The 25,211-nt window shown below is 43.0% G+C and overlaps 1 protein-coding gene across 2 annotated transcripts in view; it reads left to right on the forward strand.

The window, feature by feature from the left end:
* The window catches only part of LOC310877448 (CAP-Gly domain-containing linker protein 4), a 62,608-nt gene extending 44,222 nt beyond the window's left edge, over positions 1-18,386 (forward strand). For both annotated transcript variants that reach the window (XM_083791315.1, XM_083791314.1), the window contains exons 10-15: positions 4,110-4,307; positions 5,016-5,204; positions 11,279-11,402; positions 13,667-13,731; positions 14,769-14,850; positions 15,994-18,386. In XM_083791315.1, the coding sequence (XP_083647441.1) occupies positions 4,110-4,307; positions 5,016-5,204; positions 11,279-11,402; positions 13,667-13,731; positions 14,769-14,850; positions 15,994-16,348 (1,013 nt within the window). In that variant the 3' untranslated portion in view covers positions 16,349-18,386. The remainder of the gene's footprint in view (positions 1-4,109; positions 4,308-5,015; positions 5,205-11,278; positions 11,403-13,666; positions 13,732-14,768; positions 14,851-15,993) is intronic.
* Positions 18,387-25,211: the final 6,825 nt, after the last annotated feature.

Here is a 25,211-nt window from a genome sequence, read left to right on the forward strand (position 1 = left end):
CGTGGAAGGAACATGGTTTTCCAACCAGTTCCTTTCCCCTCCATCAGGCGCCCCGGCTGGCCAGAGGAAGGTAGTTTAGAGACCAGGATTACTGCATGTTTTTTGTGAGGGTACCTACCCTAGGGGGCACAGGGAGACCATGCCAACGCCACACAGAAAGGCCCTTTCGCCATCCCCGCCTCGGGTATTGGCACTGATGACGCGGAGGAGAGAGCATGCGCCCTAGCTCCCACAGCGTACCCAGCGGGAATCGAACCAAGGACCTTCTAGCTGTGAGGCAAAAGCACTACCGACTGTGCCACCGTGCCCCCTACATAATAATATAGTGTCATAACTTTTGTGTCAGCAACTCTCATCACTTCACTGATTCGCATGGACGTTCTGCTAGTTGTTCCCTGCACTTACATCCGAAGAATAACATTTTAAAATCATCCTAGAAGGTGTCTGGCTACAATTAGCATTCTCGACTTTTATTCATTGGCCAAGTTACTGTCTCTCTCTTTCTGTTTGATCAATAAAGACGTGACTGCAAAGTGCAGTTTAAATGCAAAACCTGTTTCTGATTTGTACACACACACACACACACACACACACACACACACACACACACACACACACACAGCTTCATGGTTACCATTTAACTACATCATTCTTACCACTGCACACGCTAATGCCTAATAATCCGTCTGTCTGTCACACTCGCATTGCTCGCCTTCGTCCGATGCTACTTTGTCGCCTCTTATGTATTCCAGATTCTGAAGCCGTGTGTAAGGTGACGGTCAGTGTCATTATTGGCGCTATACATGAATCATTGATCATCCTTCTGTCATTGTGAGAATGTGTGTGCATAATGATGACCGACATATCGCTGCATTGGTTTACATGTGATGAATTAATGGTATGTGAGCCATAAATGTTCACAGCGGTGCGTAATGGTCACTCATAATGACAGTGGTGGAGTGGGCACAAGTATCGAGGTACAAACGGATGTACCTCGAATTTCCCTTTTGTGGAGAACCATGCAGTTGTAATCAGGCTTGTGTAGATGTGGCCAGTTCAATGATTATGAACTTTTAAGCAGAATCGGGCGAATGTGCAGCTTTATAAATCTGACAATGTATATATGTTTCTGTCTTTGCGGGTAAACAAAAACATTTTTTTCAATTAAAGTGGTATATTGTTGCTGCCTGTCCGGCAGAAACCTCTTATCTCCATATTTACCTTTTTTGTGTTTTTTTGTAAATTAATGGCCGACTTACTTGATCATACAGCGTTACACAAAAGCATCAGAAGTAGCAGATCTACAAGCGACGCTTTTCGAGCTTGCCGATCTGCTACTTTTGCTATTTCCGAATTTGAATCCTGAATAGTAAAATTTTTGTAGTGGTGAGGTTTCCACCCGACAGAGACGACAATATATTTCTTGATGCATAAACACAATCTTTTCATTTGTATTACTGTCCCAGAATGGCCCCAGATGCCATATCTTTGTGTACATCCATAATTCCGAGTGCTACGCACGGCACAAAACCATGTGTTTTAGAAGTGACAAGGGAGTTGAATCAATAGAATCTGAAAATGCAAGAGCTATACAAAAACAGTTGTACAACTACTGCACATAGTAAGCACTCCTCATCTTGCAGCTCTGAGTGTCAAAGCCAAATATTGTTGTGCAGCACAACTCGCATGAAACCAATAATTCATGAAATGATTGATTAGTTCAAATGGAGTTGACGGAATCAGCAACCTTTGACTGCCTCTCCTGTTCATCTCCATGCACACTTAAAGACATTAGCGAATGGAAACGATTTAGTGTTTTCTTTTTTAGGCCTTTTTTTTACCCCCCTCATAATCAAAGCCCTAATTAGTTTGTAGCTGAATCTTCCTTGGTTTAAAGCACTTTCGGACCGATTTAATCAATTATCCTTTTTGAGTTGGCCACTTAATGAACTTGTGGCCTGTGAAGGTTTGTGAATGTTAAAAGCTTAATGAGGTCCTGCCTGAGAATGGGTGCTTAAGAGTGAACTTGGGCGACCCCTTCCTGTAACTCATTACGCAAAGTTGGGGAGGGAAAATTAGAAAGTTGGCCCCCGTGTTAGACCTTGGTACTAGAACAAGCCAAAAGAGACAGAGGGCACCCACTCACATGTCACAGCCTCAGATTGATGTGATGGGGCTCCTGGGGGAAAGTCGTTTGAAAACCTCCCGCAGGAGGAGAAGAAACTAGAAAAAGTGCCCTTCTGGGCACAGGTCTCCACCAGGAGGATAGGAGTGTGTGTGTGATGTTTGGCAAAAATGTTTAGGAGCAATATAAACGTGTGTGTGTGTGTGTGTGACACAGCTTGGCCTGTTGTAGCACCACCATGAGGCTGATTTGAAAACTGTCAAGTGGCATTTCTTCCTCAGCCTAGTGGGAATATGCATGCACAGTTTCACCACAATCGAATGCTGCGTTGAGTAGTTGTGGCGATTTGTACAAAGCGGGCACTCCTGAAAAGTTTAGAAGCTAGATTATGATAAATCAAACAAACCCGTCTTGATCACATGACTATGGAGAGCATGTGTACCGATGTGCGTGAAATTTGGATAAAATCTGAAGGAGTAAAATAACACTGTGTTAATGATTTGCAGCATTTTGTTTGAAACTGAGCACTCCTGCGAACATTGGAATCCAATCTTAGCCAATCAGGATGGAGTCTGAGATATCGAAAAAGACCCGCTTCGTTGAATGGCTCTAGAGAGATTGTGTATCAATTTGCGTGATGTTTGGACAAAATGTGTATGTGTACTGTCCAAAAACTTGTTTTGCACAAAGCGGCCTCCTGGTGGCACTATAACAGGCCGTTCTGGACATTTTGGGGCAGAGGTTCATCGTTGGCATCCAGGGAGTGTGTGTGCAAAACTTGGCATCGACCGGGTTAACGTTACCGGAGATTAGCTGTTCACAGACGGACGGACGGACGGAGTACAAAACATACTCTCTCCCATGACTTTGGCTTGGTGGAGACAAACATACTCTCTCCCCATGCCTTCGGCCTGGTGGAGACAAACGTACTCTCTCCCCATGCCTTCGGCCTGGTGGAGACAAAAATACTCTCTCACCATGCCTTCGGCCTGGTGGAGACAAACATACTCTCTCCCCATGCCTTCGGCCTGGTGGAGACAAAAATACTCTCTCCCCATGCCTTCGGCCTGGTGGAGACAAACATACTCTCTCCCCATGCCTTCGGCCTGGTGTAGACAAACATACTCTCTCCCCATGCCTTCGGCCTGGTGGAGACAAACTTACTCTCTCCCCATGCCTTCGGCCTGGTGGAGACAAACATACTCTCTCCCCATGCCTTTGGCCTGGTGGAGACAAACATACTCTCTCCCCATGCCTTAGGCCTGGTGGAGACAAACATACTCTCTCCCCATGCCTTCGGCCTGGTGGAGACAAAAATACTCTCTCCCCATGCCTTCGGCCTGGTGTAGACAAACATACTCTCTCCCCATGCCTTCGGCCTGGTGGAGACAAACTTACTCTCTCCCCATGCCTTCGGCCTGGAGACAAACATACTCTCTCCCCATGCGCCTGGTGGAGACAAAAAGGACGCAGTGGGTACATTAGCATTCTGAATGAGAAGGGAGAATGGGGAGGGCGATAATTCGTGCAGAGATTCATTATTATTACTAGGCAATGAAATGATTTTCAGGTTAAAGCACGTACGGAACGGAAGGATGGCGGGTTCAGTATTTTAGAAGAGAGGCACACAGTTTGTGCCGTGTGATTCTTCTTTTTCTCTTTTTCTTAGGATGAATTTGTCATGCTGTAGTACATTAGTACACATCTAGGCTTTCAGCAGAACCCAAATGCCCCTGTTGTCTGCTCCACTTTATTAATGTATGGTGTAATATACTTACACTCAAATGTTATTCATTAATGTCCATATGCACAGCTTTACAATTTGTTTTATCTTCATCACCTGTTCTGTAGCACCTTCCATTGCTCATTTTCTATTTTTTTTAATTATTCTAAATAACTTTGTGTTTGGTGTGTTCACTTCGTCCTGGCGGGGCATCCATCTTTACTGCTAAGCGCTCACTTCTTCCCTGCTCTTGGGTTGCAGGTGTTCTCTCTCGGTCTCTCTCCTCATCCTCTTCCTCGCTGGACTCCCGCCATGGCGCGGCGCCTCGGCCCCGCCCGGCGCCCAGGCAGCGGCCCACGGCCAGGCAGCGGAGGGAGCGCGCCTCGCCCAACCCCAGGAACACGCCGCCGCCCGCCCACCACCGCACCTCGCCTGGTGCCACGCCGCTTTCTAACACGGGTGCGGTTTCACTCCTACGGCCACAGATATGGTGTAGAGCAGGGGGGGGGGGGTTTAGGGTTCAAGTACAGACTCCTGGCGGACTCCGGTTAAAAAAGTATGTAGGGTTTAAGTGGTTATGGAATTTTGACATTTGCTTGAAAATACTGTAATGGCAGAAATCTAATTCATAGTAAAATTATGATTTTTCTTTTGCCTTTGTTAACGTTGCACAGATTCAATTACATTTAAAGCTGCAATCTGGATATGTTATTTTAAATGTGTTTTTTTTTTTGTGGCTTTCGCCTTTATTTTTTTATGGAGAGACAGACAGTAGGCTGACAGGAAATGGGGGGAAGACATGCAGTAAAGTTCGTCGGGATCGGGAGTCGAACCCGCGGCACACTGCCAGACTGGATTACCAGCCAAGGTGCCTGGACCACTGAGCAATGGCCCACGCCTGGTTATGTTATTTTAACCAAAGCATGTGCTATGTTAGCCAGATATGTTAACTAACCACATCAGCAGTGTTTGGAGATGGTCTCCCTACTCTCCCATTGTGAATTATATGAAGAAGAAAAAAAGGTTATTGTATTACATTATTAGGAAACCAACATTTCGTTCGACCTGACAAAAGGTTGTCTTCTTCAGAGAATCTCAAATCCCGAGCAGGGCGTGGAACTTAGCGATTGTGGCGTTAAAGTTGATCGTAGTTCTTCTTTGCCGCAGGCCCTCGGAGCCGGACGCCATCAACAGGCCCCCGGAGCCGGACGCCATCAGCAGGCCCCCGGAGCCGGACCCCGTCAGCAGGCAGCTCGGTGTGCGAGAGCCCCGAGGTGCGGCTGGGGGAGCGTGTGCTGGTGGTGGGTCAGAGAACCGGAATGGTCCAGTTCTACGGCAAAACCAACTTCGCTCCAGGTTAGAAATCTCCCCTGCAATCATTACACCAGAACCGTGCTATTAATGTCACATACCATATGCTATTAATAACTTGTATACCATAATATCTATGCTATTAATACAATAAAGACCTGAATATGTAAAAGAATGTAATGAACAGAATGTAAAGACCATAATATCTATACTATTAATAACTTATTTATATGCCATAATACCATAATATATAGTGTCTATGCTAGTAATAACTTATTTACAGTCACTTACTGTACGAGTGGTTTCGGATTAATAACGCACCAGCATTCCGTAGTCTGTAGTTTCAGGTCATTTATTTGAAAAGCCCGTCTTTAGATTAAATCAAACAAAATCATTCGTATAATATATGCCGTAGTACAACTGTGCTATGCTATGCGGTGGTGGTTTAAATGTTTGTCCCTGCCGCTCTGGTTTCTGATCTGCCGTTACCTGCTCATCACAGAGTGACACCCATAAATCAACGTGACGTCCTCACATTACCATACAATTTTACCATAACAATCAGCAGATCGTATAAATAATAGCAGCAAATAGCAAACAAAATAACTCAACATTTCATAATATCATTTCTCAGGCATAATTCATAGAAAATAAATAATCATAAATTATAAATCAAATCTACAAATGGCTTCAACACTTACAGTACAGTGATATTTGTGCCATGTATAACTTACCGCTGCAGAAAGAATTCCTCGTCTCTCCTAATCTAGGACGCTCTCCGTGGTTTTTATCTGATGGATATACTAAGCTCTTCATTTCTGACTTCTCAACTGCCTCTTGTTCAACGAGAGGCAGTTGAGACGCGAGCGATAATATTGAAACGAGAGAAAGGTAAGCAAGCAAAAAGATATCTCAGTTTCTTTCCGGAACAGAAGGGGTGTGTGCGTGTGCACATCCCAGAAGAACTCTCCGGGCTAACACTCACACACACATGAACTCATGGACTAATAAGTCACATACACTCCCACACACACCCACCTCTCATCCCACCCCCTCCCTCCGCGCCGGCTGGGCTAAATTATGTTTTTCCTCCCCTCAAGAAGAATAAGAAATGATTATTATAACTAAAGCTAGCAAAATAAACTAGAATAAAAAAACAGTACAGTAGTGCATCCCGTGGATGCAGAGGTTGTTGTTTTATTGCGTCCCTTAACACTAGCACGTCAGAGCAGTCTTTCTGACCGATTTTGAAGTAGATTTTCTTTGCCCATGAAGTCTTGAGAAAGTTCCCCTTGCATGACTTTTTCTAACTATTCGATTGAAATCACCTCTGTTTTTTTTTCCATCTGAAACGTTTTGTAAATATGATTTTAGGCATACTTATACCTACTAGGTCTGGTCTTTTTCACCCAAATGACCGCCGTCACTCTTTCTCCCCTGCAAGCAGTGAAGTTCACACCTCCCTCCCGGCTGGAGACAGGCATTGTTCAAGCTAATGGGTCATTTGCATTCCAACTACTTCCACATGTAGGCAAACTTACATTATGAATGTAGCCTACTCACAACATCAACATGTAGACTAAATGTTGTTTTAGAGGTTATTTGTTATATGCGGTTTGCAGAAATAACAATGTCTGGTGGTGATGATAAAAAATAAATAAATTATCCTGATGGTTCGGATCTTCGGAGGGCACGCTAAAACCGGCATTATAGCCTGCTGCTGTGGATTAATTTGTTCCACAGCCTATTCTGGCATATAAATATCGCCAGCTCTTTGTCAGTCAAAAGAGTTCTGTCCGTCCTTCTTTGTCTGTAAACTTTTCTGCAAGCGACCAGTGTAACTGATTTCCACGCACGCACGGCTTTCCTTTTTTTCTCTCTCTCCCTCTCAGGGAGGTATGTAAATGTTCATGAATTCAAGTAACTGACGGTGAGGTGAGGTATGTGGAAGTGCATTTTAGATACTGCTGTAGCACTATTTGTGGCGGTGATGCGTCACATGACTTGATCTATCCTATGGTGTATATATAAACCGTGCTGCGCTATAAACCTGCTACGGACTGGCACAATCAATCAAACATATATAATTTACATCGTCATAGGCGTATGTAAGGCTAGGCAAGGCTTAACCTTCCCACAAAATATGCTGGGTATTTTTTTAATATATAGGTAGCCTGTATGTGCGCAGCATTATATAGAAGGCTATTGGGTCAAGGGTGTTGCTTTTGTGAGCAATGGTGTACAAGATTGGTAATACGATTGGTCAAAGTAACTCATTTTTAGACCATCTGGGGGAAATAAATACATCTGCAGACTCAGAGTCCGCCCCCCGCCCCCACGCAATTCTAGCCTACCCAAAGGTAAAACAAAGTCGGGAAGTGTTTTATCCGCTCCCAAACTTTTTCGTTTGCATGGTCGGTTTGATCCGATGCGATTCTAAATAAAAATGACAGTGTTTGAAATCATTACAACGCGATAGACCTCCCGAAAGTCTAAATGTTTTTGAGCAATATGTGCCTGGCTCTGGCTGTTATACAATAACGTGTGGTAGCCTATTTTATTGGCTCAATACGGACAGTGTTTGCTGCGCAAGGGTATTCAATATAGCGCTCAAACTGAAATTAAAAAGAAAAAATAACTTGAGTCGTCCTGTAGAGTTGAAACTGCTGCCTTGAAGTTGGAATGTGACATTTACAAGACAATGGCAAGTCGTCAACCCCCTCCCCCCCGCCGCGGGGGTAGAGGTGTGAAGAGATGCAGGGAGAGAATTGCACGAAAAACACGGTCATCTTGACCCTTATCAGTCTTATTAGTAGTGATTTTATTTCAGACATGCTAGTGTTAACTATGAACTGCGTTTTGGGATGCAAAATGCACCCTATTTTAATCTCTGAATATATATATATATATATATATATATATATATATATATAGTATAAGTTATGTATACTATATATATGTGTGTGTGTATGCATTCACAGAAACTGGATGTCTAAATAACTTATTTCAGGAGAATGTATATTGCTTTGAGTGTTTCAAGCACGCATAAAACAAACAAACGTGCATTATGCATGCATTATTTTATTTTTTTATGTTTTACTGTAGCATCCCAACAATTAAATAATGTATGAGTCAGAAAGACTAATTTCCTCTGCCCCTTTTTTTGCTTATTAAGCGATTCGAGTAAACAGTTATGGGTCGGAACTAATACTTGTGAAATAAAGTGCTCTAAAGCCCCCCTGGTGTAGTCATACTGCATGAAATATACTGTACTGTAGCTCATAGACGTGTAAGGATTAAAAGTCCTCGATTCAATTTCACTAGCAGGTAAGGAATGGTTCTGAAAATGGCCATGGCAGAGATATATTGCAGTAAACACGGTACTGTGTGGACATCAGCTGTCTGTGTGAGGTGGAAAGATGCTTAAGAGCACCAGGCTTTTTCACCCCATTTTCCTCCCCAATTAAGTAGTTATGCCACATTTCTGTGTTGTCAGTGTCACTGCTGTTGTATCCTACTTGCTCACCTGCTAGTGAGGAGCCCCAAACCGGGAGGACGTAGAGCAGGGGTGTCAAACTGGTGATCCGCGGGCCGTTATGCGGCCCGCCTGCCTCAAGCAATTTTTTTTTCTTTTTTTTTAATAGCTAAAATATAGGCTAATAAGTAAGGCTGCATGATGTATCGAACATGTACCTTCATCAGAGTGGAGAATATAAGTATAAATCAAGTTGAGCAAAGCCACCCTTCTCTGCCCCTCTCTCTAACAGACACAGTTAACGATCGCTTGTTAAGTGCCTGCCAGACAGACAATCAGATGAAATGAAGGTTAGGTGTAGAGTAGAGTGTAGACTAGTGAACTGAACATATTCTCTTTATATCGAGTACTTCATACCAGCCCCTTATGAAACTACTTCTCCCCAAATCCAAATGGATTTCATTTTCCATCCTGAATGGCAGTAACTAGCATACAATGAGAACTGAGAAGATCTCCACAAAGGTTTATTCATCAAAACTGATTATAAAACTGTAACCATCAAAGCATGCACTCAACATATAATGGTTATGTGACCATGGCATGTGCATAATATAAAATCTTATAAGTTTTATCTGATATTGATTAATATGGGGGGTGGGTTCAATGAATCGATTATTAATCGGCAGAGCTGTCGACTATTATCAACATATTCCTCAATTTCCACTGAGATTATGGGGTGAATGAATGTGGCCAGACCCATCTTCTCTTTCTGTCATAGTGACATTGTCCTGCATCAGATCATGTCCAAATCAGGTTCTCCAATCTCCAGTAGCCTCTTCAGTTTTTTGAAGATTTTTTGAGTGGTGCAACCACTCCCTTACGGAGCTATGTGTGTGGCTGGCTGGGTGGGTCTGAGCACTATGTGTGTGGCTTGCTGGCTGGCTGGGTCTGAGCACTATGTGTGTGGCTGGCTGGCTGGCTGGGTCTGAGCACTATGTGTGTGGCTTGCTGGCTGGCTGGCTGGGTCTGAGCACTATGTGTGTGGCTTGCTGGCTGGCTGGCTGGGTCTGAGCATACATAGATAGATAGATAGATAGATAGATAGATAGATATTATAGCAGTGACTGACTGAGACATCGAGCATGTGTGCGCAACTGGTTGTGGCCCCCATCAAGTGACCTTTTGACCAATGCGGCCCTCGCCCCAAGTTGAGTTCGACACCCCTGACGTAGAGCCTTCATACCACTGCTGCCCAACACTCCCTCCTGACAAATATCACCTTCCCTACCCGGAACACAGGCCAATTGTTTGTATAAGTGGATTTGAACCCTCACCAGACAGGTTATACGTATATAATAGTGATTTCTGGAGACTGAACTGGTCTAGTCGTAATCCCTGCACAGTTAGTCAGTCGAGGATTAGGCTTCACATTGTCATGAAAAATTTTCACCACTAAAGGCAGCGATGCCATCACAGATTAGGGCCTGTATTGTCTGGTCTCTCCTCTATACCAGGCGTCCTCAACGTTTTTGGCCGGGGACCCCCGGAAATGCTTTGACAATGTCTCAGGACCCCCGCCACCCACAGGTTGAGAACCCCTGCTCTATACAGTGTGTGGGTGGGTGTGGTGTTCCCCAATCTGGGAACCCATTGGCAAAACAAAGGAAAAACAGCACCACGTGAGTCAACAGTCTGTCTTGAGATACTACTGTAGGTGTTCCCGGATGCAGTCAGTTACTTTGCAAACTAAAATCATGTTTAGGAATCAGAGAAAAACTCATTTCTATGTTGTGCTGTATTTTAATGCTAGTGTTACAGCTCTGCACAAAAAGGCACTTTCATTATCTGAAGAAGGGTTGGATTTCTGTGTAGAATATTAGATATGCTGCTAAGGCTTCAACCATGCAGATTCTCATGGGCAAGCTCACCCCCCACCTCCCAGCCCTAAATCACATTTGATGAATATTAAAGGATTCATTACATTCTTTGCTGTGGCCTTTCAAGGGCAACATTGCATGCTCCAAATCACAAACCATTACAGTTAGTTGCATTTTTTATTTATTTTTTCATCACAACTCATATGAGAATGTGGGCAGACAGAAGCCATACAGTACAATTGAGGGTACAGTATATCCATTAATGTAGTCCGTGGAAGTGATCAGGTATGAATCGATGCAAATGTCACCACTAAAGATTACTGTCGTTCTTATAGTTCCTATTGACGGTCTAATTTAAACCAGTGCTCTTTAGATGAAGCGGTTCCTTTCCTCTTGTCATGTTTGTGTTTTCAAGGGGTGAACGGTGCACTGTAAAATGCCCCTTTTGCTTTTGTCAGCAACCGCCGCATTGTCTCTATAGTCTATACTGTCTCATCTCAGAGGAATACACCGTACCTCGTTGAAGAAGAAAGACCCTTACAAGTCACTTTGTTCTTCGGAGCAGAGTCTTGTGTCATTCTAAAGGGCAACTCAAAGACTCAAAGGGAACAATGGTGTTGTATTTAAAGAATATGTGGTGGGGGCTGCAGACTCTAATGATACCAGCTGGCTCTTAGCTCTGTCTGGCAGCTTGTCTGCGCTACTTCAGGTCTGTCTGTCTATCTGTCTGTCTGTCTGTCTGTCTGTCTGTCTGTCTGTCTGTCCAGGTTTCTGGTTGGGTATCGAGCTGGACAAGCCCAGCGGTAAGAACGACGGCTCGGTGGGAGGGGTGAGATACTTCAGCTGTCCGGCCAAGCACGGCGTCTTTGCCCCCCCGTCACGCGTTGAGAGGTGAGTGCTTGATTGATTGGTTGAATACTTTATTGAATTTTGAAGGTCAGCCATTCTTTTAGGTTAGTTTTGAGTTTGGGCAGGCACGAACCTTAACGTATTTTTGGGTAGGTCTTCCCACATTTTGGGGTTAGCTTAGTAGAATGCATTTTATTCCCCATGCATGAGCCGGATTTTGGGGGAACAGAGGAGCTCCTTCCTGTATTATGCCCATGGGCATCGCTCACATTTGCACGCTTGTGCCGTAGAGACGCCCCAGCTTGATGAGTTTTGTTTGCCAGTAGTGTGGCAGCTGCCAGCGTTGACGTGCCTCAAAATGACCAAAAAAGATCTTGACGAACAAACTCAAATCTCATGTTCAAAGCATGCTTGAGAAGCAGGGTTGTTGTTGTTATTCATCGAGGTGCCCCATCTGGAGAACGTGGCTGGAGGTGATGTTTGGGTTTGGCGTCATCAATACATGTGATGGCATGGCACTAATGAGCGTCGTTGACAGTGTCATTTGTGGGAGCGGTGACATGTTTGATTTTGCCCTCTGTGCTGCAAATAGTACGTCTGTGCTGGTGACTAACGAGACTCAGGGTTGTCAAACGTTGGGCCTGAGGCCCCTTTCCTTCCCAGCATGCACTTCTGATTTACCTTGGCGCCCATGAACCCTTTTAACACCTGAGGCCAATTCTACAAGTGCCTTCTAAATCGGTAGTTCTCACACTCAAGAAACTTTTCAAAAATAGCACTGCAGATGTACAAGCACTGTGTCTCCTTGCCCTCTTTTCACTTATCTGGTGCAAAAGTTTTAACGCGTGGCAGCCGTTGTTGACCTATAAAAACAGCGCAAAGTTGTTGACTCGACAGCAAGCGCAGAGCACCATCCTGGCTCGAGCTATATTTGGAAGTCTCTTAATACTTGGGAAAAAGAGAAAGTATTGTCTGACACTCACATTCACCTAAAGGTGTGAGGAGGGGTGGTGGTGGGGCATCTTGATGTATTGCTGTTCCGCATTCTGCCTGCAAGTGAAACCTTTAGCTCTTATATGTTAGGGCGGCTGTGGCTCAGGAGGTAGAGCAGGTCGTCCAATGATCACTGGGTCGGCGGTTGGTGTGAGCTTGCCACCATTGGTGTGTGAATGTGGGAAGTGAGGACGCTGGCGTCGACTGTTCGCCGCTTCAACTCCCAATGTATGAATGAATGAACCATTGTAAAGAGCTTTGAGCACTTGGAAAAGCGCTATAAAAATGTGTGTGAGCGAACATATGAAGGAATCACAGTCACTAGCGTAAAAAAAGCCGGTGTGAAAGGTGTTCAATCAAAGCACTATATGCTTGCTACAACCTTTATTTGTAGTGGCGTCTTTTTTGCCTCCCTTGATTTAGACCACACACTTGTCACGAGTATGTTTTGTTTTAAGTCACATTCCCTGGCTTATCTTTTTTTATTACCTTTTCTTTTTTCTTCTTTCAATCCAAACCTTACCTGTTCCCTGAGATAAAAGCCGGACGGCACTCGGTTTCCCTCATTAGTGTCCCCTCCTTATTTTTCTAATTAACCCAGGGGGCACGTTCCCTCCCGTCGAATGGAGTCTTTCCCATTCTCAGCACCCAGCCAGTCTTCTCTCTCTGCTTCGCTCTTCTCCTGCTGTCAGCAGCTATCAGGACCCATTAGGAAAACAAACAAGTCCTTGTGCTTTTACTTCCCCTACCCCACACTCGTATTTTTTTTTCTTCTTTTCGTTTCTCTCCCGCACTTTGCACACCTTGGCAAACAAGATAAGACCCTGCAGACTCACACATACAGTATACACACACACACATGCCCCCCCCCCCCCCCCCCCTTTCCTCTCATTTCTCTATATTGCCTGTCTGCCTCGTAATGGCTTTCAGGGCTCAGCCATTATCACAGGTACATAGCGGCTTAAAGAAACACTAAGCCGGACACGTACTCTGTTGGCAAGCAAAATGGAGGATTTTCTCCCCTCATGCTGTTGGTTGCCATTGTCAGACAAGAGAACATCCTAAGCGGAAAAGCCAGGACACTTTCCATGAATGTTACACAAATCCGCCAAAGGATCTGAAAACAAACTGAGATGGATTAAAAGCTATACTGGGGGGTGGGGCCAATTAAGAAGTGCTTGTTGTTGGATGGAACCCCTTACCAAAGTTAGTAGAGTTAACTTCTGACCTCAAATAAGAAGTGTAGCACAATACTGCCATGTTTATTTTAAGATCTGTCAAATAAATATAACTTTCATTTTGTTTGTTCATAGGATCCACGGGTCGGTGGATTGCCTTTCGGAGCTCTCGTCATCTCGGCTCAATCGTTCCTTTAGTGGTAAGCTGTGTTTTACTTGCACTCATTGATACATCAGATAAATCTGTTAAACTCTGGGAAACCAGTATGTGTGGGGAGAATTCGAATGAGGAGCGAACCAGGTGGGCTGTTTCGCCGTGCCAAACACGAAGAGGAACCTTCCCGTTTGGTACAGGTTCCCGTCCCCCGGACAAAAAAAAGAAAAACCATTACGGCGATAATCGGGAGGCTGACGGGGTAACCAGTTCCGCTAAGGGCCCCTAATCACCACCCCGGCCTCGAGGACATTACCCCGGCGGTCAGGGGTTATTTTGTCTCCCTCGAGGGGCCTAGTCTCAAAGAGACTAGTCTCAAAGAGACTAGGCTCATGCACTTTTCCCACATGTACTGGTTTCCCACATGAACTGTAACATCATATGTATCTCTGCTGTCGGAAAGAAACCACCTTACTCCAAAATGTAAACATTTCAGGAAATTATTATTATTAACCCATTTTGGGCGGGAACCCCTTTTGGTTTTAGCATTATGTTATGCTTTAGCTATTGAAAAATAGCAGATCTACAAGCTTGTAGGTCTGCTATTTTTGAAAAATCAAAAACTGTCAGGATGTAGAAGACATTTTTAGAATCTGATCTCAGGTCAGAATGTTTTAAGGGGCGTTGGCCCCTTCTATAAACAGCTTTTGTCCCCACATGTCTCAAGATTTGCCATTAACAATGAAAGGGGAATTCTGGTCAAATGTCTGCTAAATCTATATTATTCTTTTCAGGTAATGAACATAACCTTATATTTTTAAAACAATGCAATACTACTGAGAGGGGGAGAGGTGGTGGAGTTAGCTGCTTTTAGCAGACAGTTTGAGGTTTAGTCCGAAACGCTTTACTCATTGACCGCCAGGGGGCAGTAGCCTGTGGTCGGCTACTGCCACCATAGACACTCGTTCTATTTCTATTAAAAAAAACATCAAAGATTTGGGGCGGTTTCCTCCCGACAGCAATGATATGATACTGGGGGTAATGTACTCTGTTAAAGACATTTGATTGACATGCATGACACAGGGGTGACCATCCGTCGCAGTTTCAGCACGTCGTCTGCGATCGCCGTCCCAAAGGAGACGAGCAGGAAGAGCCCCGTTAGCAGGTGCGTCTCTCTCTCTCTCTCTCTCTCTCTCTCTCTCTCTCTCTCTCTCTCTGTCTCTGTCTGTCTCTCTGTCTCTCTCTCTGTCCCCTGCTGCATTTTCCCACACAGTCCTCTTTTCTTCGCTCTCACACTCCTTTTCATTGTCCCCTTAATAGAGGGAAAAATCGATGCTGATAAGGACCAGTGGTATTAGTCAGCAAAAGTCTGCTTTAGTTCTACAAATTGGTTCTCAGAAGTCGTGTCCACACTGGTACACAGACCAGAAAATAGAACACAACAGGAGAGGGGGCATAATTGGCACAGCGGCCCGAGAACACAATACAAAATATAACATTAATACTAGTGGCAGTACAGCAGCCTGACCTTCAGAACACAATACAATACACAATACAATACACAAGACATACTGTAGATCTATATTAACATTTATAGCAGCCAGCAGTAGTTAGCATAGCACATCACCAGAATACAATCTGCTGTTACACGTTTACGACGTGAACATGTATTCCTTCTCCTCCTCCTCCGACAACAACTCATGCGAATAACAACCCGCACTGACCGGAGACGGAGAGATTCATGCGTCCCACGCATAAAGCTAAACCAGAAACAGGACAGTGACAGTCATTGCGTCAGCAGGGAGGTGGGGGGGATATAGTTTGTGCGCTTATATCTGTTACTTTTCTGACACAACGCAGTTCAGCTTCAGCCAGTTAATAGTGGGACACCGCTGAGAGCCACTCACAGCTGCAGTTATGTTCTTCATTAAGGGCGCGATCTGAATGCAATGCAAACTAATAGGCGAGTGCGCTCTGGTGGCCTATGCAAAGGGAAAGAATTACTTCTGTCCGTGACAATAACCAATCCTACAGTTTGAATGCTGTACACACACACAGAGAGCAAAAAATATGATTTGGGGAAAACAATTGAAAATATTTTCTTTTTTCATTTTCATTTTCTTTCGACTTTCAACTTTGAATCGACTTGTGTTAATGAAATTGATGCATCAATTGTTTAATGAGTGCCCTAGTATGGGGTCTACACGTATATGATGTTCTTTTGCACAATTAATTTTTCTATTTAAAAAAATATATATATATTATTTTCTGATCGACCGCCCTCCCCCGATTCATGTCACCTCAACAGGAGCCGCTCCACCCCCCACCGGCGTTGGAGCACACTCAGCACCGGCGCCACCAACGCCACCACCCCGCCGCCGCCCGGCCCGGACAGCCGGGCACTCCATCTCCGCGCGGGCATGCAGGTTCTGCTGAGCAGCGCCAACGAGATGGCGCTGATCCGCTATCTGGGCACGGCCCACTTCGCCCCGGGCCTGTGGCTGGGCCTGGAGCTCCGTGGCGGCGGCAAGGGCAAGAACGACGGCTCCGTGGGCGGCCGCCGCTACTTCACTTGCCGCCCGGGCCACGGCGTGCTGGTGCGGCCCAGCCGCGTCACCTACCGCGGCATCAGTGGCGCCCGCCTGGTCAACGAAAACGGCTGACGGGAAGGACCCGAACTGGAGGGGAGGGGGAGGGGAGGGAAGAGGAAGAGGGGTTTTTGGGTAGGGGATGCACTGATAATATCGGCCACATAGTAGTTGGCGGTTCTCGGTCAACTTCGGTATCGGAAAATAAACCGTTTATTAATTAATCTTTTTTTTTTTAAATATAATGAACATTTATTTGTTTCCCTGGCACAAAAGAGGGAAATAATATAAAAAACTACTAAATAAACTACTAAATAAACAAATGTCGATAGAAGCTATCGGCTAAATTTGTATTTATCGGTATCGATGCAGAACTTCCATATTGCTGTATCCCTAGTTTCGAGTGGTGTAGGCATCATTGCACAGAACAGCAGAGGAAAGTCTGTCCTCTCATTTGATCTACTACTCTAACTGCACTACCTAATTAGTTTGTCTTCTACACTGGTGGATGTTTTGGGCTAATTATTATTCTATCAATTTGTTTTGTTTGTTTCTTTATTTCTGTTGGTTTTGTCTCATTTATTTAGTCATTTGTTGAGTTTTCTTAGTCTTTTTTTTCCAGTGCTCCCTCCAAAAACTGGGGCGGGTTGCAGTAATATTGCACAGTAAAGGTTTGAGCTGACACTACTAGGTTTGTACTGGAAGAAACTAGAAAGCACTTTATATAAAAAAAAAAAAAAAAAAACAGCCATGGGTGAGCATAGACTAAAAAGTTTAGTTTGGCAGGGTTGAAAAATAAGTCTTTATAAGACATTAATAAGACATCTGATTGCATTGGTGGGCAATGACAAAGTGTGCAGTTAGGCCAGATGTGTGTGCACATTAGAAAAGTATTTCAATACATGAAGCAAATGTTATTACATTCAATAGATATTTATCAGCTAAGTTTGGCAGGGAACTAACTCAAACTAATAAATATTACCTAGAAAAGGTGCATAGAAATATGCAACACTTGGAATGAATAACAATGAGGGAATTATTAAACTGCTACAGGGTCATAATGAGAAGTTATGATGTGGTGTGCTTCCATTCTATTGTGCTCTCCGGTTAATGACTGGTAAGGAGTTACATTATGGTGGTGCTAAATCACTTATTGTGATATTGTCAGTGATTTATTTTGGTGACAATTGTATTGGTGCCTCTGCACAAGCCATTTTCAAACGGGGATTAAGTGTTCATCCAGAAATTGACATTTCTTTTGGGAAAGTGCTTCTCAAAGTGGGGTCCAGGGTTTCTAAATGGGACCGGCTGTAACTGAGACTGCAAATGGACAAAAGGACCCATTTGGTTCCTTTTGTACTCTTTGAGTTATGGGGTGGGGGCCTTGAAATTAAAATGTTTGAGAACCAATGGATTAGACCCATTGCGGGCAGATAAATGAGCCATCGATTTTGTGCGTGTGGAAAAACAGAAGCATTCTGCTCGGTAAAACATTTGTGTACCACCCAATTAGGCGGGGAGGCACACTTCTCTCTCTCTCTCTCTCTCTCTCTCTCTCTCTCTCTCTCTCTCTCTCTCTCTCTCTCTCTCTCTCTCTCTCTCTCTCTCTCTCTCTCTCTCTCTCTCTCTCTTCCCCCCCCTGCCTCTGCCTCTCACAACCCCAAGGTTGTCTGAAACATCCTGTTGCCAGGCTCTTTGGGAACAGGCCCGGGTTGAATCTCTCGTAGCTAATTTCGAAAGGTTTACATCAATAGTGTCTTCCCCTTGACAGGCACTCACTTGATGGTCATTTGCACCAAGGCCATTTTGGTGATCATTTTTTTGTGTGAGTCATTTCTGTGTCTCTTCCTCCATGTCATCTGCCATAGGTTTACTTGCCTTTGACGCTATGGCTGAAAGCCAAGAGTCGTCGGAGAGTATTCTTGAAATTGCACTGATTGGTATGAAAGACGTGTGTGGGTATTATAACGGATTGTGTCAATTCCTGAATTTGTTCTTGGTGCATTCTTTGGAGCTGCAAGTGTGATTTTAGTGCAAGGGTCTCATATTGATGCGTTTGTCTGACGGTGCAAAAACGTTATTTGTAAACTATTGAAATAAAGATTCTATTCTAATTTCACCCCTACTCTTTGACTTGTTTTTTTTTTTCGTTTTGTTTCAAGCCTTCATCGACTGTGGGTGTGCTGCTGTGACATAAATGTGACTATTTGATACATGGTCATTGGGGCAAGACTTAACTGTTCAGGAGACTTTTTTTTAATCCAAACTTTGTCAGGCAGACTCTTCACATACTACTAGAGCATGTCTGAAATAAATGTCAGAGCTGAAATTGATGTGTAAATGTGAAATTAAATGCTTAAACATGTAGTTAGGTGTAATGTTAGAGACCACAGAAGTGAACCTTTCAAGCCTGTTTTCTCAACTCGCTGTTTTCTGCAAGCCATCACTCTATAACAGGGGTTTTCAACTGATTGTGATCCAGGGACCACCACCCTGACTGGGAATCAACCTGGGCACCACCACCCTTACTGAGGATCAACCTGGGGACCACCACCCTTACTGAGAATCAACATGGGGACCACCACCCTGACTGAGAATCAACCTGGGGACCACCACCCTGACTGAGAATCAACCTGGGTACCACCACCCTGACTGAGAATCAACCCGGGGACCACCACCCTGACTGAGAATCAACCTGGGTACCACCACCCTGACTGAGAATCAACCTGGGGACCACCACCCTGACTGAGAATCAACCTGGGTACCACCACCCTGACTGAGAATCAACCTGGGGACCACCACCCTGACTGAGAATCAACCTGGGTACCACCACCCTGACTGAGAATCAACCTGGTGACCACCACCCTGACTGAGAATCAACCTGGGGACCACCACCCTGACTGAGAATCAACCTGGGGACCACCACCCTGACTGAGAATCAACCTGGGGACCACCACCCTGACTGAGAATCAACCTGGGGACCACCACCCTGACTGAGAATCAACCTGGGTACCACCACCCTGACTGAGAATCAATCTGGGGACCACCACCCTGACTGAGAATCAACCTGGGGACCACCACCCTGACTGAGAATCAACCTGGGTACCACCACCCTGACTGAGAATCAACCTTGGGACCACCACCCTGACTGAGAATCAACCTGGGGACCACCACCCTGACTGAGAATCCTGACTGAGAATCAACCTGGGGACCACCACCCTGACTGAGAATCAACCTGGGGACCACCACCCTGACTGAGAATCAACCTGGGGACCACCACCCTGACTGAGAATCAACCTTGTGACCACCACCCTGACTGAGAATCAACCTGGGGACCACCACCCTGACTGAGAATCAACCTGGTGACCACCACCCTGACTGAGAATCAACCTGGGGACCACCACCCTGACTGAGAATCAATCTGGGGACCACCACCCTGACTGAGAATCAACCTGGGTACCACCACCCTGACTGAGAATCAACCTGGGGACCACCACCCTGACTGAGAATCAACCTGGGGACCACCACCCTGACTGAGAATCAACCTGGGGACCACCACCCTGACTGAGAATCCTGACTGAGAATCAACCTGGGGACCACCACCCTGACTGAGAATCAACCTGGGGACCACCACCCTGACTGAGAATCAACCTGGTGACCACCACCCTGACTGAGAATCAACCTGGGGACCACCACCCTGACTGAGAATCAACCTGGGGACCACCACCCTGACTGAGAATCAACCTGGTGACCACCACCCTGACTGAGAATCAACCTGGGGACCACCACCCTGACTGAGAATCAACCTGGGGACCACCACCCTGACTGAGAATCAACCTGGGGACCACCACCCTGACTGAGAATCAACCTGGGGACCACCACCCTGACTGAGAATCAACCTGGGGACCACCACCCTGACTGAGAATCAACCTGGGGACCACCACCCTGACTGAGAATCAACCTGGGGACCACCACCCTGACTGAGAATTAACCTGGGGACCATTGTCGTGTTGGGAGGGGGGGATATGGTCGTGGTGTGGGGGAAATAAATTCACCTTCCATATTTAAACTCATGTTGCTGTTCATTGTAACTTACTCTATGAGTAAGAAGACACTTTTTGATTATGGGTTATGATTATAATGGTGACTCAACCAGGCAATACGGTATGGTTTTCCTTGAGATTCTAACTCACTTTTCTGTGGAAGTTCTTGACATCAGACTTCCCAGTAACTGAGAACATCGACATCATTTGTCACCAGATCATTTACTGCATTGTTTCTCAACTTGTGGTCAATACAATAAATTCAAATACGAATCTTCACTTTCCTACATTACTAAATGCATGGTCAGGGACCACATGCAACACCTTCATGGACCACCAGTGGTCCACAGACCACCTGTTGAAAACCCATGCTCTATAAGCCATATCTCCAAAACTGGTGGGCCAAACTGCACAACCAATGTCAATTTGAAGCTATGATTCCCTGCTTTTCTTCGCGGTCACTATGTTATTGCCCATTATCGCCCCATTAGTCTTGACGTATTGAAGTAGTTTTTCATAATTTTTAACTAAAGAAAATCATAAATGTCATAAGCATGTTGTCAAACCATGAAAAAAATACGATTTTACAATCATTGTCAATGTAATTTTAAAATGACAATGAAAATCATGAAAAATGAAATTTATCATTTTTGGCGATAAAAAGAAAATGATGAAAACGTCAATCATGAAAAGCAACATACAGCGTTGCAATTTCCAAATGCTTCCATCACCATCATACAGTCTGGAGCAACGGAAGTTCTATCATGAGTAAAATATAAAGCGGAAGTGGAGCCTCCTCCCCACTTCCGTTTCCTCTTTACAGTTGCGCAAATTTATCCTAGTATAAATCAAAATCATCTAAGCATATATGGCTTGCTGCTTAGCAGAAATGGAAATGAAAAAATAAGCTCAAAAGATTTTAAAATCTATTTTCGTGATCGGAAATGGCAGCTTCCTTACTCGGATTTTGGGAGGTGTAATTCCAGACAATATAGCATTTGGAGATTGTGGAATAGTTGTCTGGCTACAAGATAGCAGGGGTTCCCAAATTGTGTCTCAGGCACCCCCTGTGGTGCATGAGTGCTTTCTAGGGAGTGCGTGACATGAAATGGCTAATGGTGGTGCTATGGTTTTATTTTTGTGACCGCAGGTATGAAATCGTGCATTTCCCTCGTCACGCCCCATTATATGGTCATGCCTCGTGACATCTCGTGATGTCATCAATATTAAACCCATATATGGAGATCCCTGATGTAATGGCCAGCAACTCTACATATGACCTCAAACCCTTAGATCTCCATATATGTTCTGACATATTTTTAGACGCGTTTTAGACGTCTTCGTTTTTTATCCCATTTTTAGACGCTCGTCTAATAGCCCATATCGTACGGTATACTGTAGCACGACGTTTTTCATCATTTTTGAGGATTTGAAAAGAATGAAAAAAGAAAAAACGATGGGTTATAGCCCATCGTTTTTTGAATTTTTGATTCTTTTTTTATTCCTGGTTTTTCATCATTTTTGACCATGGGCTATAGCCCATACCGTACGGCATACTATAGCACGCCGTTTTCCATCATTTTTGAGAATTTGAAAAAAATGGGGAAAAAAGGCGATGGGTTATAGCCCATCATTTTTTTATTTTTTGACATTTTTTTTAATCCTCGTTTTTCATCATTTTTGACCATCCCACTGAGCAATAGCCGGCTATTAGACGTGCGTCTAAAAATGGGATCAAAAATGTCTAAAAATATTCGTCTAAAACACGTCTAGTTTTAGACGTGTTTTAGACGCTCGTCTAATAGCCCATATCATACGGCATACTGTAGCACGCCGTTTTTCATCATTTTTGAGGATTTGAAAAAAATGGGGGAAAAAAACCATGGGTTATAGCCCATCGTTTTTTTATTTTTTGAATTTTTTTTGAATCCTCGTTTTTCATCATTTTTGACCATCCCACTGAGCAATAGCCGGCTATTAGACGTACGTCTAAAAATGGGATCAAAAACGTCTAAAAATAGTCGTCTAAAACACGTCTAGTTTTAGACGTGTTTTAGACGCTCGTCTAATAGCCCATATCATACGGCATACTGTAGCACGCCGTTTTTCATCATTTTTGAGGATTTGAAAAGAATGAAGAAAAAAAAACGATGGGTTATAGCCCATCGTTTTTTTATATAAAAAAATAATAATTGAATCCTCGTTTTTCATAATTTTTGACCATCCCACTGAGCAATAGCCGGCTATTAGACGTGCGTCTAAAAATGGGATGAAAAACGCCAAAAAATAGACGTCTAAAAAACGTCTAACAATAGACGTCTATTTTTAGACGTTTTTTTATCCCATTTTTAGACGCTCGTCTAATAGCCCATATCATACGGCATACTGTAGCACGCCGTTTTTCATCATTTTTAAGGATTTGAAAAGAATGAAGAAAAGAAAAACGATGCGTTATAGCCCATCGTTTTTCATCATTTTTGAATCCTCGTTTTTCATCATTTTTGACCATCCCACTGAGCAATAGCCGGCTATTAGACGTGCGTCTAAAAATGGGATAAAAAACGTCTAAAAATAGACATCTAAAACACGTCTATTTTTAGACGTGTTTTAGACGTCTATTTTTAGGATAAAAACAAAATAAAAAAATAAAAAAACGATGGGCTATAACCCATGTTTTTTGAATTTTTGAATTTTTTTCAAATCCTCAAAAATGATGAAAAACGGCGTGCCATACGGTATGGGCTATAGCCCATGTTCAAAAATGATGAAAAACTAGGTTAATTTTTTCTTTCAAAAATTCAAAAAACGATGGGCTATAACCCATGTTTTTTTTGTTTGTTTTTTTCAAATCCTCAAAAATGATGAAAAACGGCGTGCTATAGTATGCCATACGGTATGGGCTATAGCCCATGTTCAAAAATGAAGAAAAACAAGGTTCATTTTTTTTTTTCAAAATTTCAAAAAACGATGGGCTATAACCCATGTTTTTTTTTTTTTTTTTTTTTAATCCTCAAAAATGATGAAATACGGCGTGCTATAGTATGCCGTACGGTATGGGCTATAGCCCATGTTCAAAAATGATGAAAAACAAGTTTTTTTTTTTTTTTTTTTTCAAAATTTCAAAAAACGATGGGCTATAACCCATGTTTTTTTTTTTTTTTTTTTTTTTTCAAATCCTCAAAAACGATGAAAAACGGCGTGCTATAGTATGCCATACGGTATGGGCTATAGCCCATGTTCAAAAATGAAGAAAAACAAGGTTAATTTTTTTTTTCTTCAAAATTTCAAAAAACGATGGGCTATAACCCATGTTTTTTTTTTTTTTTCAAATCCTCAAAAATGATGAAATACGGCGTGCTATAGTATGCCGTACGGTATGGGCTATAGCCCATGTTCAAAAATGATGAAAAACAAGTTTTCTTTTTCTTTCAAAGTTTCAAAAAACGATGGGCTATAACCCATGTTTTTTTTTTTTTTTTTTTTTTTCAAATCCTCAAAAACGATGAAAAACGGCGTGCTATAGTATGCCGTATGGTATGGGCTATAGCCCATGTTCAAAAATGATGAAAAACGAGTTATTTTGTTTTTCTTCAAAATTTCAAAAAACGATGGGCTATAACCCATGTTTTTTTTTTTTTTTCATTTTTTTCAAATCCTCAAAAATGATGAAAAACGGCGTGCTATAGTATGCCATACGGTATGGGCTATAGCCCATGTTCAAAAATGATGAAAAACGAGTTCTTTTTTTTTTTTTTTTTATTTCAAAAAACGATTGGCTATAACCCATGTTTTTTTTTTTTTCATTTTTTTCAAATCCTCAAAAATGATGAAAAACGGCGTGCTATAGTATGCCGTACGATATGGGCTATAGCCCATGTTCAAAAATGAAGAAAAACAAGGTTATTTTTTTTTCTCAAAATTTCAAAAAACGATGGGCTATAACCCATGTTTTTTTTTTTTTTTTTTTTTTTAATCCTCAAAAATGATGAAATACGGCGTGCTATAGTATGCCGTACGGTATGGGCTATAGCCCATGTTCAAAAATGATGAAAAACGAGGTTATTTTTTTTCCCAAAATTTCAAAAAACGATGGGCTATAACCCATGTTTTTTTTTTTTTTCATTTTTTTCAAATCCTCAAAAATGATGAAAAACGGCGTGCTATAGTATGCCGTACGGTATGGGCTATAGCCCATGTTCAAAAATGATGAAAAACGAGGTTATTCTTTTTTTCAAATTTTCAAAAAACGATGGGCTATAACCCATGTTTTTTTTTTTTTTTTTTTTTTTTTAATCCTCAAAAATGATGAAATACGGCGTGCTATAGTATGCCGTACGGTATGGGCTATAGCCCATGTTCAAAAATGATGAAAAACGAGGTTATTTTTTTTTCCAAAATTTCAAAAAACGATGGGCTATAACCCATGTTTTTTTTTTTTTCATTTTTTTCAAATCCTCAAAAATGATGAAAAACGGCGTGCTATAGTATGCCGTACGGTATGGGCTATAGCCCATGTTCAAAAATGATGAAAAACGAGGTTATTTTTTTTTCTCAAAATTTCAAAAAACGATGGGCTATAACCCATGTTTTTTTTTTTTTTTTTTTTTCAAATCCTCAAAAACGATGAAAAACGGCGTGCTATAGTATGCCGTATGGTATGGGCTATAGCCCATGTTCAAAAATGATGAAAAACGAGTTCTTTTTTTTTTCTCAAAATTTCAAAAAACGATGGGCTATAACCCATGTTTGTTTTTTTTTCATTTTTTTCAAATCCTCAAAAATGATGAAAAACGGCGTGCTATAGTATGCCGTACGGTATGGGCTATAGCCCATGTTCAAAAATGATGAAAAACGAGGTTATTTTTTTTTTCAAAATTTCAAAAAACGATGGGCTA

Source organism: Protomyctophum parallelum, assembly GCF_964188405.1.
Source record: "Protomyctophum parallelum genome assembly, chromosome: 20".
Lineage (NCBI taxonomy): Eukaryota > Metazoa > Chordata > Actinopteri > Myctophiformes > Myctophidae > Protomyctophum > Protomyctophum parallelum.